Source organism: Centropristis striata, chromosome 9, assembly GCF_030273125.1.
Source record: "Centropristis striata isolate RG_2023a ecotype Rhode Island chromosome 9, C.striata_1.0, whole genome shotgun sequence".
Classification (NCBI taxonomy): Eukaryota; Metazoa; Chordata; class Actinopteri; order Perciformes; family Serranidae; genus Centropristis; species Centropristis striata.
In genome coordinates this window covers 9972344-9986120 of record NC_081525.1, presented here as the reverse complement: position 1 = coordinate 9986120, position 13777 = coordinate 9972344, and the positions used below count along the sequence as shown (strand labels likewise).

General features: G+C 42.3%; 1 protein-coding gene across 1 annotated transcript in view; it reads left to right on the top strand.

Moving 5' to 3' along the window:
* Positions 1-2600: 2600 nt before the first annotated feature.
* Positions 2601-13777, top strand: part of grin3bb (glutamate receptor, ionotropic, N-methyl-D-aspartate 3Bb) — a 55587-nt gene continuing 44410 nt past the window's right edge. The window contains exon 1 of the mRNA XM_059342045.1: positions 2601-3154. Within this exon, the coding sequence (XP_059198028.1) occupies positions 2660-3154 (495 nt within the window). The 5' untranslated portion in view covers positions 2601-2659. The remainder of the gene's footprint in view (positions 3155-13777) is intronic.

Sequence of the window (13777 nt, the reverse complement as noted above, 5' to 3'; positions counted from 1 at the left end):
TCAATCAAAGCTAGCCACACCCCAAATCATACGATTCTTTATCTTCTATTTTCTTCTAAATGGAGCCATTATTAAAACTATTAACATCAAATTGTCTTGAAGATGATTTTTTACTAGCGATTGAGACCATAGTGTCCTGAAAAATTTTCTGAGGTAATAAATCAAGTCAGAAGTTTTCAAATTTTGCACTGAAATGAATGGGCAGATTTTTTTTGCAGCCAAACTTTTCGGAATTTTCGGTAGGTTGCAGGCTTAAGGCACTTGCTGGTTGGCCTCCATACTCAGACATGGAGATTGCCGCCTGATTCTGGCACAATCATATTAATAAATGCTCATTATTACTTATTAGTAGGGGTGTGACAAGATCTCGTGCTACGAGATCTCACAAGTTTAAAGTTGACGATATGTCTTGTTTTAACTTTAAAAATCTGTCTCACAAGATTTGTGAGCTATCCAAACTTCTATTTGTGACCTGTGGGGGCAGTAAAAGGAAAAGAAGAAGAGGAGAAGGAGGAAGCAGCAAGCAGCCAATAGTTTTAGTTTCAATTTGTGGAAGAAGAAGTTTATTAAAAGCTCATGCCTATAAGAAAACATTTCAAAATGCATGTGTAACTCGGTTAAACAAAATTCTGTTGGTCCAGTAATATATTGTGTCATTGTAGTTTTCTTAAAATCTCGTCTCGTCTCGTCTCGTCTCGTGAACCCAATGTTGTGTCTTGTCTTGTGAGCTGAAAGTATCGTAACATCCCTACTTATTAGTAATTTTGGTAGGCTAACTTAGACTTAGTAGGCTGCTACATCTTCATTGTGAGGCTCAAAATAAGGTTTGCGGCTCCGATTATTTCTCTTCTTTTTGTCCAACAATGGCTCTTTAGTTAGTAAAGGTTGCCGAGCCCTGGGCTGGACACTGAAGAAATATATCAGCAGATTCTGAATTAATGTAATGTTTTGTTGTTTGGACCAAAGTCCAGATCTCCTCCACACAGAACCCAGACCACCTGACAGACCGGTACTGAGGGTCCCCTTTAACAAAGACTTGTGAGTCCAGGACCTGCGACTTTAAAGTCCTCAGTGAGAAGAGTCGACCTGTTTAAAGGTTTATCATTGACCCCTGTTCCTGTTTAAGACACTAATGTATATGATGCCAAACAGTCACTCTCAGACCTCACCGTTCTAGCTGGTCTTTAAGATGATATTTTATTGGATTTTTAAAAAAAAAGTTTAGAGTTGTAGAGTTGTTTAAAGAACACACATGAAAACATACATATGAGCCGACCACAGACCCCTAAAGAAAAAATAGAAGGTGGTACATCATAGTATGTGGACACATACTGTACATGCATTGATCACATCACAGAATCGGGTAGAAAACGTGACATCCAAGAGAGAGCGTGATTTTTGATTTTAACAACTAAAACCATAAACAATGTTTCCTCTGCACCATGTTTAAACTTCCATTCAAACGTCAGGGACATCCTGTTTTACAGGGACATTCATATTTTACAGGGACATCCTGATCCGGTTCTTTTCCCCTGATCCAAATCCAGATTGTTGAATATTGAAGACCTGCTTAGTAAATAATGTGTAAGTGTGCCGTGTTAAATTCCGGGTAATTCTCGCCCCGAGACTGTGCCAGCAAAACCACAGAAGAAGAGTCACACACACACACACACACACACACACACACACACACACACACACACACACACACACACTCGCTTTTCTAATCAGAATAAATTATCTAAAATAAATGTTATTTTCGGTGATAACACTTAAAAAACCCCCAAATGCTTTTATTCTGAAAGCCACAGGAATATTCTAGTTTTACAAAATAAAATGGCCCCCCCACCTACACACACACACACACACACACACTCACACTCCTGATTTTAAAATGATTAACTTAATGTATACACAAATATAAAGTGAATTACTATATACTTTAAATAATTAATTAATTAATTAATTAATTAATTAAAGAAAAGTTGTTTTTTGTTGATTCTCCTCCTTCACCTCCTTGACACTTTGACCTTCATTTGTATTACCTCTCACCTCCTTCTTATATTTATCATCACCTCCTTATCTGCAGCTTTCTGTGCCTCCTCCTGTTCACCTCCTCCTCTCCTCCTCCTGTTCACCTCCTCCTCAGCTCTTCTCTGCTCCCTCACCTCTACCATCTTTTAATAACACCTCCCTCCTCCTACTCCTCTCCAATCTGACTTTCTTTTTTTTTTTTTTTTTTACTTCCCCCCACCTCCTCCTCTCTTTACCTCCTTATATTCATGTCCTCCCACCTCCTCTTCTCCACACACCTGTCTCCTTCTCCTCCTTTTCCATATTTCTCTGTTTTTTATTTTCATGTCCTTTTCTGCACCTCCTCGCCCCCTCTTTCTCCTCTGTAGCACCTCCCTCACTTTCTTTTCCTCCTTCACATCTCCTTCCTCTCCTCCTCTCCTCTCAGGATCTCCCGTGCACCTCCTGTTTTTGGGACCCCCCTCCCCCCAGCAGCAGAAGCAACAGCAGCAGCAGGAGGAGGTGCAGCAGCAGGAGGAGCAGCAGTGTCTCCTCTCTCTCTCCGCAGCAGCAGCAGCAGCGTCAGAAGGAGCAGCGGAGCAGCGGAGGAGCAGCGGCGGCAGAGCGATGCTGAGAGCGCGGCAGGATGTCTTTCACCTCCTCCTCCTCCTCCTTCTGGTCCCGGACTCTCCGAGCATCGGTGCTCCTGCAGCTCCTGCTGGTGCCGCCGTGCCTCCTCCACCCGCAGCCGTGCCACCTCCTGGCACAGATCGGACACACGGTGCGCGTCGGTGCGCTCCTGCCGGCGCAGCGGGCGGCTCGCGTTCAGGTCCAGGCGGCGCTCAGCCGCGCGGCGGCCGCGATGAGTCAGGACGGAGCCCGGGACCGGGACCCGGACCCGGAGCGGGTCAACTTTCTGCCCTACAACTTGAGCCTGGAGCTGGTCTCCCGGCAGCCGGCCGCCGCGGACCCGGAGTCCCTGTTCCGGTGCGTGTGTCAGGGCGTGGTGGTGCAGGGAGTGTCCGCCCTGCTCGCCTTCCCGCAGAGCCGCGAGGAGCTGCTACAGGTGGACTTCATGGCCTCGTTCCTGGAGATCCCGGTCCTCAGCCTCCTTGAGCACGGGGAGCCTCTCCGAACGCAGGTAAGACCCGAAACACCCGGACCCGGGTCAGCCCGGCTCAGCCCGGTCCGCCCCGGGTCAGCCCGGTCCGCCCCGGGTCGTGCCCCGGGCTGAACCGTGCTGCTGGTCCTGTGTGATCCGGTTTGACCTTGACCTGTTTGATGTCTGGAGCTCAGTGGAGCGGCGGACACCGGTTGAAGCAGACAGCTGGCTGCTGGGTTGTTGTTTGTTTGTTAGGTTATTTGTTAGTTTGTTGACATGTCTCCGGTCTCTGATGAGGTTGAAGCTGAAACTCACTAAGAAGAAAAAGAAAAAACAGAAAATGAAAACTAAACAAATAAAAACAGGTCAGAGTGAGAGCAGACAGCAGTTGTATCATTCATGTCTTTATATCATTATATCATTTCTGTTTTTATCAGCTGACAAACTGAAACATTTTATTATTGTGTGTGTGTGTGTGTGTGTGTGTGCGTGTGTGTGTGTAGGGGGCACCGGGGCTGTGTGGACCAGCAGCTAATTGTGTGTGAACCTGTTGTTCTTTTCTGTTCAGCTGAAGCTTTGACTGTTTTGAATGTAAGCAGTTTAGTGATCAGCTGATTTATTATTGGTGAGTGTGTGTGTGTGTGTGTGTGTGTGTGTGTTTGAATTGATCTGAGCCCTGATTGGAGGACCCCCCACACACAAAAATGAACTTGGATATGTTGACAAACTTTTTGCATAAGATTAAAGGAATAATAACAATATTATTATTATTATTATTATTAATAATAATAATAATAAAAAGGATGAAAATAACAACCAAAACTCAAGATTCAGTATTAGTCAGAAATAAAAGAAAACGTACAGAGCTGCTGACAAACAACCATGAGTAGAGAGCTACGGTGGCCTGCAACAGAAACAAATAACAGCGTGTGCGTGTGAGTTTGTGTGTGTGTGTGTGTGTGTCTTTGTCCGCTCAAATTTTTTTTTTTAGCTAATTTATATTCCACACGGCTCTTTTAAATCTGTTTAGTATTATTAAATAAATAAATAATTATTATTTATAATGAATAAATAAATAAATAAATAAATAAATTAATTAATTAATTAATTAATAGTAATTACTGATTTATTCCTCATGTGCTGATGCGTTCAAGCTCTGCTGGGAGAAATCAGTTCCAGGTTTTATTAAAAACCTCCAGGACATAAACCTGATTCTTATTGGTCGGCTGGTGTGATGTCACAGCGCCATGTGTGATGTCACAGCGCCGTGTCTCTGAAGTCCTCCTCGGATCGTTTGATGTCCGCAGGTTTCATTTTCTTTCTCTTTTTGACCCAGAAAGTGTAGCACTTCCTGCCGGAGGCTTCCACAGTAAAAGCCTGAGTGTTGATGAGATTATCTGAGAGAGATTTTAATTTCCAGCTGAAACAATCTCGTTAAAACTACAGATGATTCCAGGTCACACAGCACAAGAAGTGGGTCAGTCTGCTAATCCAGGACCAAGAACAGGACCAGGACCATGACCATGACCAGGACCACGGCTGTACAGGACCAGGACTCTACAGGGTCACGTACAGGACCAGGACTCTTCAGGACCAGGGTCAGGACTCTACAGGGTTAGGAACAGGAAGTTAATTAGTCTGCTAATCCAGGACCAGAACTCTACAGGGCCAGGAACAGGACCAGGACTCTTCAGGACCAGGGTCAGGACTCTACAGGGTTAGGAATGGGAAGTGAATTAGTGTGTTAATCCAGGACCAGGGCTCTACAGGACCAGGGCCAGAAACAGTGTCTAGACCAGAATTCTACCGGGTCAAGACCAGGTCTCTACAGGGTCAGGAACAGGACCAGGACTCTCCTGGGCCAGGGCTGTACAGGGTCCAAACAGAAAACATCTTATTGTTACTTAAGTCTGCAGGTTCTTGTGTGTTCAGGTCTGTAGAGGATCAGATGTTCAGGTCTTTAGAGGATTTAAATGGTCAGGTCTGTAGAAGACCAGGTGTTCAAGTCTTTAGAGAATCAGGTGCTTGGGTCTGTAGAGAATCAGGTGTTTTTGTCTGTAGAGGATCAGGTCTGTAGAGGATCAGGTGTTTTTGTCTATACAGGATCAAATGTTTAGGTCTGTAAAGGGTCAGGTGTTCAGATCTGTAGAGGATCAGGTGTTCAAGTCTAGGATCAGGTGTTCTGGTCTGTAGAGGGTCAGGTGTTCAAGTCTAGGATCAGGTGTTCTGGTCTGTAGAGTATCAGGTCTGTAGAGGATCAGGTCTGTAGAGGATCAGGTGTTCAGGTATGTAGAGGATCAGGTCTGTAGATGATCAGGTGTTCGGGTCTGTAGAGGATCGGGTATTCAGATCTGTATAGGATCAGGTTTGTAGAGGATCAAATGGTCAGGTCTGTAGAGGATGAGGTCTGTAGAGGATCAGGTGTTCAGGTCTGTAGAGGATCAAATGTTCAGGTCTGTAGAGGATGAGGTCTGTAGAGGATCAAATGTTCAGGTCTGTAGAGGATCAGGTCTGTATAGGATCAGGTGTTCAGGTCTGTAGAGGATCAGTTCTGTAGAGGATCAGGTATTCAGGTCTGTAGAGGATCAGTCTGTAGAGGATCAGGTATTCAGGTCTGTAGAGGATCAGGTCTGTAGAGGATCAGGTCTGTAGAGGATCAGGTATTCAGGTCTGTAGAGGATCAGGTCTGTAGAGGATCAGGTGTTCAGGTCTGTAGAGGATCAGGTATTCAGGATCCTTGTGATGTGAACAGCTGATCTCTGGTGTTTTCTTTGTCGCGCAGCAACAAACAGCTGATTGTGTTTCAGTGTTTGAAATTCGTTCTCGCTGCTGTTTGTTGTTGTTGACTTCAGATTCTCTGAAGGAGCTCCAACATCTGCTCAGAGACTCTGAGACCCAGAGACTCGGAGACTCTGAGACTAGGAGACTCTGCTGGCTGCTGTCTGATGTTTGCAGACAGATTCACAGTCAGCTCCTCTTTCTCCTTCACTTGATAAAAATATGAATGGAGTTTGGTTGCTGATGCATCATCAAAGATCATCTGTTGAAGTCTTAAGTGGTCTGAACAATAAAACCTTTGAAAATATGGAGTTTGGTTGCTGTTTCCTGCGTGAGGGACTTGAAAGTAACAAACCCCAAGGGGTAACGGGTAATCTCAAAATTCTCCAGATTAATTAACAAAATTGTTAAAAGGAAAATAATATACTCTACATTCTTCAATATTAGCTTTTTTATTGTGCCAAAACAATATCATTACAGCTCATAGCAACCTATGATGAAGGGGGAAGATCTTCTTTTAAATAGTAGAAAATGTCAGTGAGGTTTGGTGTGAACAGGAACAAATGGGGATTTTGGCTGACTGACAGGCGAATCTCTGCTGGTGTGTTTGTCTCTGAGCCTTTTTATTCTCTGTGAAGACAGCAGATGAAACTTGACATTTTGTTGCTGGTAGTCTGGTCAGCTGCTCAATTCTGTGTTTACCTTCAATCCCAATACCAAGATTAAAAGATAAAAGAAAACTGCATGGAGTTTGGTGTAAACCATGTCATATGTCAATTTTTTTTGGTACAAATCATTTTCAAGGATTAATAATGTTTAAAACAATCCTTGTGAGAGGAATACGTTAAATAAACTCCTCCATCATCTCTCCTCACATGAAACTTCAGCCGACTGTTTGATCCCAGAAACATCAGATCAGATCAGCGATCAATAACCAGCAGATGAAGAGATCAAACTGAATCTCTCTCACTCTGATTAAAGTCGACAAATATCCAGAACACAAAAACCTTCCAGAAGATTTCAGTGTCCTGAGCTGACAGAGGTCTGCTGGTCCACACAAGGACACACTGACGTGTTCTGACCACCGATCACATTTATTGATCAGAGACAAAGCTGCTGCTGGTTTCAGAGCATTCAGGAAATACACGTTCAATAACACAAGTAACTGTTCTGGAACTGTTTATTGTTAAAGAACAGTCGGTGCAGTGAGAGGAACTGTTTATTGTTAAAGGACAGTCGGTGCAGTGAGAGGAACTGTTTATTGTTAAAGGACAGTCGTTGCAGTGAGAGGAACTGTTTATTGTTAAAGGACAGTCGGTGCAGTGAGAGGAACTGTTTATTGTTAAAGGACAGTTGGTGCAGTGAAAACAGTCGGTGCAGTGAGAAGAGTTGGTGCAGTGAGAAGAGTCGGTGCAGTGAGAGGAACTGTTTATTGTTCAAGAACAGTCGGTGCAGCTAGAGGAACTGTTTATTGTTAAAGAACAATCAGTGCAATGAGAGGAACTGTTTATTGTTAAAGAACAGTCGGTGCAGTGAAAGGAACTGCTTATTATTAAAGAACAGTCGTGTAATGAGAGGAACTGTTTATTGTTAAAGAACAGTCGGTGCAGTGAGAGGAACTGTTTATTGTTAAAGAACAGTCGGTGCAGTGAGAGGACCTGTTTATTGTTAAAGAACAGTCGGTGCAGTGAAAGGAACTGCTTATTATTAAAGAACAGTCGTGTAATGAGAGGAACTGTTTATTGTTAAAGAACAGTCGGTGCAGTGAGAGGAACTGTTTATTGTTCAAGAACAGTCGGTGCAGCTAGAGGAACTGTTTATTGTTAAAGAACAATCAGTGCAATGAGAGGAACTGTTTATTGTTAAAGAACAGTCGGTGCAGTGAAAGGAACTGCTTATTATTAAAGAACAGTCTTGTAATGAGAGGAACTGTTTATTGTTAAAGAACAGTCGGTGCAGTGAGAGGAACTGTTTATTGTTAAAGAACAGTCGGTGCAGTGAGAGGACCTGTTTATTGTTAAAGAACAGTCGGTGCAGTGAAAGGAACTGCTTATTATTAAAGAACAGTCGTGTAATGAGAGGAACTGTTTATTGTTAAAGAACAGTCGGTGCAGTGAGAGGAACTGTTTATTGTTAAACAACAGTCGGTGCAGTGAGAGGACCTGTTTATTGTTAAAGAACAGTCGGTGCAGTGAGAGGAACTGTTTATTATTATTAAAGAACAGTCGTGTGGTGAGAGGAACTGTTTGTTATTAACGAACAGTCGTGTAGTGAGAGGAACTGTTTATTGTTAAAGAACAGTCGGTGCAGTGAGAACAGTCGGTGCATTGAGAGGAACTGTTTATTGTTATTAAAGAACAGTTGTGTGGTGAGAGGAACTGTTTGTTATTAACGAACAGTCGTGTAGTGAGAGGAACTGTTTATTTTTAAAGAACAATCGGTGCAGTGAGAGGAACTGTTTATTGTTAAAGAACAGTTGGTTCAGCGAGAGGAACTGTTTATTGTTAAAGAACAGTCGAGTAGTGAGAGGAACTGTTTATTGTTAAAGAACAATTGGTGCAGTGAGAGGAACTGTTTATTGTTAAAGAACAGTCGGTGCAGTGAAAGGAACTGCTTATTATTAAAGAACAGTTGTGTAGTGAGAGGAACTGTTTATTATTAAAGAACAGTCGGTGCAGTGAGAACAGTCGGTGCAGTAAGAGGAACTGTTTATTATTAAAGAACAGTTGTGTAGTAAGAGGAACTGTTTATTGTTAAAGAACAATTGGTGCACTGAGAGGAACTGTTTATTATTAACGAACAGTCGTGTAGTGAGAGGAACTGTTTATTGTTAAAGAACAGTCGGTGCAGTGAGAGGAACTGTTTATTGTTAAAGAACAGTCAGTGCAGTGAAAGGAACTGTTCATTGTTAAAGAACAGTTGGTGCATTGAGAGGAACTGTTTATTGTTAAAGAACAGTCAGTACAATGAGAGGAACTGTTTATTGTTAAAGAACAGTCGGTGCATTGAGAACAGTCGGTGCAGTGAGAGGAACTGTTTATTGTTAAAGAACAGTCGGTGCAGTGAGAGGAACTGTTTATTGTTAAAGAACAGTCAGTGCAGTGAGAGGAACTGTTCATTGTAAAAGAACAGTCAGTGCAGTGAGAGGAACTGTTTATTATTAAAGAACAGTCGTGTGGTGAGAGGAACTGTTTGTTATTAACGAACAGTCGTGTAGTGAGAGGAACTGTTTATTTTTAAAGAACAATCGGTGCAGTGAGAGGAACTGTTTATTGTTAAAGAACAGTCGGTGCAGCGAGAGGAACTGTTTATTGTTAGAGAACAGTCGAGTAGTGAGAGGAACTGTTTATTGTTAAAGAACAATTGGTGCAGTGAGAGGAACTGTTTATTGTTAAAGAACAGTCGGTGCAGTGAAAGGAACTGCTTATTATTAAAGAACAGTCGTGTAGTGAGAGGAACTGTTTATTATTAAAGAACAGTCAGTGCAGTGAGAACAGTCGGTGCAGTAAGAGGAACTGTTTATTATTAAAGAACAGTTGTGTAGTAAGAGGAACTGTTTATTGTTAAAGAACAATCGGTGCACTGAGAGGAACTGTTTATTGTTAAAGAACAGTCGGTGCAGTGAGAGGAACTGTTTATTGTTAAAGAACAGTCAGTGCAGTGAAAGGAACTGTTTATTGTTAAAGAACAGTCGGTGCATTGAGAGGAACTGTTTATTGTTAAAGAACAGTCAGTACAATGAGAGGAACTGTTTATTGTTAAAGAACAGTCGGTGCAGTGAGAGGAACTGTTTATTGTTAAAGAATAGTCAGTACAATGAGAGGAACTGTTTATTGTTAAAGAACAGTCGGTGCATTGAGAGGAACTGTTTATTGTTAAAGAACAGTCAGTACAATGAGAGGAACTGTTTATTGTTAAAGAACAGTCGGTGCAGTGAGAGGAACTGTTTATTGTTAAAGAACAGTCAGTGCAGTGAGAGGAACTGTTCATTGTAAAAGAACAGTCAGTGCCGTGAGAGGAACTGTTTATTATTAAAGAACAGTCGTGCAGAGTGGTTAAATCTGGATATTGGTTTGGAAAGTAGCATCCTGAGCTCCACTGTCTGGGAGCAGCAGAGCATTACGTGGACACTTTTGTGGGGACGGAGCTGCAGTGAAAGTTCGTTAATTAACAAAGAAAAGCTCCATTTATTCAAACAGCTCTAGCTTTTGTGAACCGAGCTGCAGGTCGGATTAACGAAGGCGCCACAGTCTGATAGTGCTGATCCAGTGTGACAGGTGATGACATCACGGTGTTGGGATCAATAATAATATTGAGGTGCGGAGCAGGTGTCTGACAGCAGCAGGGTGCTCTGGTGTGTTTCCTCGGAGATCATCGTGTTTATGATGATTATTAGTGAATCAGACGGATGTCGAGCTGCTGGTAAATTCATCCTGACGGTGAAATAACTGAAGCTTTTAATCCCTCTGAAGACGAGCAGCACGGATTAGTTTCCCATCATGCCTCACTCGTCTCTTTTTGTTTGACCTCAGCAGGTCTGGCTGGTTTCATTTCACCTCTGAGATTTAAACACAAACACCTGACTGAGACATCAAAACTAAAAATACTTCCTCTCTGATCTCTGCAGGGACCAATGAGCTGTCAGGAGCATGATGAAACTGAGGCCAGAGGTTCATATATTAAAACACTTCCATCACACCTGCAAAGTGAAGACAATGTCTGTCCACGGAGACATTTTAACAGAAACGACCTGTGAGAGACCCGACTGTCAACAGTCCAAAAGCATCATGGGAAATCACAGCAAGCTGCTGGTATCAGTAACACGGTCCAGCAGAGCGGGAGGACTTTAACCTCTCAACAAAATGTTTACACATTTCTCCCCAAAACGGTGTTTGTTATGTAATCAATGTCATCTGAAGGACAGAGAGCACATTTAGATTATTATAAGAGAGTTGCATTTCATTTGCATATTGTGTAAAACAATAATATTCATGTTATCTATCTGTTAAAAGTGCACAGCTGGCTGCTTCTGAGTAAAGTCCCTGTAGACTCCAGTAGCAGAAATTATTACACTCACCAGCCTCTTTATTAGACAATACTGCTGAAGTTCAAAGTGAGCATTACAATGGGGAAGAAAGGTGATTTAAATGACTGTGAACGTGGCGTGGCTGTTGGTCTGAGCATTTCACAAACTGCTGATCTAACAACCATATCTAGGCTTTACAGAGATGGTTGTTGATGCCAGAGGTCAGAAGAGAACAGCCAGACTGGCTCGAGATGATAGAAAGGCAACAGGAGCCGTGGTTCCATTAAAGCCGAAGCAAATTTTGAAGCAAAAATTTGAAATGTTGCACTAAAGAAAATGCGTATTAGGGATGTTTGCATCAGCTGGTTGAGAGCGAATAAACAAAGCTGCAGTAACTTACTTTGGTCAGAAGATGGCAGAGTAATGTGTTGCTGTGAACTGTAACAAAAAGAGGTTGCTGATCAGAGAGAAGTCTTCAGGAATTAGATTCAACTGGGCTGTTTCTAATTCTTCTTGAAACAGCTGATCAGAACTTCGTCAAAACGTATTCGTAAAAAGCGTTTCTATCTCCGGTTTAGCGCATTAACTATTTTCCGAAAAACACAAAAACCACATCAAGCAAGCGTATAAACTTTTATGAGCATTTTCAAAAGTTGTATTGCATTTTGGTGTTTCAATCAAGCTTTTCTCATGAGAATCATCAAAATGTGCAGAGAAATTTGATGACAAAAACGTGACTAGTGACTCAAATAACCACTCGTGTCCACCAGAGTCTGCAGAAGACCTCTGAAGGCACAACACGCCCACCACTTACTTACTTTTCATAAGGAACGTACACCATCCAGCACAGACACATTGAACATTGATATTCGCTGGAAACTATTTGAATATTATTGGAAAATTGAACCTTGTAGCGCACTAGGCTTAATAGACTTACAGATTAGATGAGTCAGGTGTGGAAATCCAGAGCAAATTGGGTTACTGACCAGGTGTAGGCCTATCACACAATGGGGCGGAGCTCCCCTATTAGGTGTCCGATCAGAAACACTGCAGTGCTGCAACACGTCCTACATAAATAATGATATTTTGAAAAAGAAACCTCCTTTTAGACCTTTTGACTGGATTTACATTCATATAAAAACAGTCCTGCATTGCCAGAGCTTCAATGCACAAATATGAAGGAAAAAATGATCAAATCTGAAAATCCTAAAAGCTCCCGGTGTGTAATTAAGCTGTGCAGTGAATAACGGTGCAGCGGCTGGTTTTAATGGGCTCCATTTCCACCGCTCGACAAGAAAAAGATCAGATTTCACCGGGTTGTTTTTCTCACTGTGACTCAACAACACGTCCACCAGTTAAACCAGTCAGTTCCAGTTGTGGAGGTTCAGTCTGTGTGTGTGTGTGTGTGTGTGTGTGTGTGTTTTCAGACCAATCGCTCCTCTAAGAATTTCAGACCTTCAGGAGCTTTTTTTCCTTCTGTGTTCATGCCGCCATCAGGAATGTTGAAGAGTGTCCGCTGTAACTTATCTACTCAGTAAATTCTCCATTTCTTCCCCTTTTTTTTAATTCCCAGCTGTTTATGTTTTGTGTTGTTATGTTGTGTTATGTTTACACAACTAACTGGTTTTCAAGAGTGGCCTGATTTGGTGGTGGTTAACTGATCACTTCCTCCTGAGAACTTGCTATGGAACAGGAACTAACAAAGTCCCACAGAACGACATTTTAAAAACTGCAATCATTCAGTTCTTAGAACGATGAAAATGTTCATTCAGTAATGTGTCAGTGATCCATCAGAAGGCTCCATGGTGACAATGTGTGTCTGCTGATGTCTGGATTTTCAGAATAACTTTTTGTCAATCAGAAAAGCTTAAGCGATTAACTGATTTTAATTACTTGTACAAAGTGTAATTACTGATTATTGATTACTGATTTTCCTGATTCCCATCTCACAGCACTGCTCTCTGGGAGTTGTGGACTTGCATGGCAAGACCTCTTGTGGTCTTGGCGTGCTCCATCTTTGACCTTTGACCTTTTATTAATAAACCAGAAACCTGTGAATGTGATGAGCCCTCGGACTGAGTCCAGAATCTCGTTAAGACTCCCTCGTTAGAGACTTAACGAGCTGATAATTAGCTGCTGACGCTTCGGTCTCTGCAGGCTGATAAACAGACTGCTGATAACATATCAGACTGATCCCAGACCAGCTGGAGACCCCTTATTAAATACACACACACACACACACACACACACACACTCTCTGGACCTCCATGTAGTGAAGATGTGTTCAAGTCCTGTGGGACGAAACAACAACTGCCAGCTTCCAGTTTGTAATAAATTCAGTTCACGTTCATCAACATGAGTTCTGCTTCATTCAGAGATGATTTCGTTTCACACACACACACACACACACACTGAGCCCTGAGCTGCCTTCAGGCTCTCAGACGTCAGTGAGAAACATTTCCAACAGATAACAGAAATAAGAAATATTTATATTCAGTATAAAAACTAAAGTAGGTTACAGATGAGACTCACTTATTTATTCTTGTAACATCACACACACGCACACGCACACACACACACACACACACACACACACACACACACACTTCACCTCGTTTCAAGGTCGTCTCTTCCTCTCCTGACAAAATCCCAGAAACCTTCAAAGAAAAACAGATAATTTATGAATAAAACCTGTTATCGACTGAAGCCTCGTGTGATCAATGATGAAGATGATAATCAATAAGCAGCTGATGTTCAGTGTGAATGTGTGAGTCACTGTGTTGGAGTTTAGAATTCACGTTTCATCTCAGTGAGATTTCTGTTTGTTGAACACGTATGAGACCGTCCTCTGCTTCAAA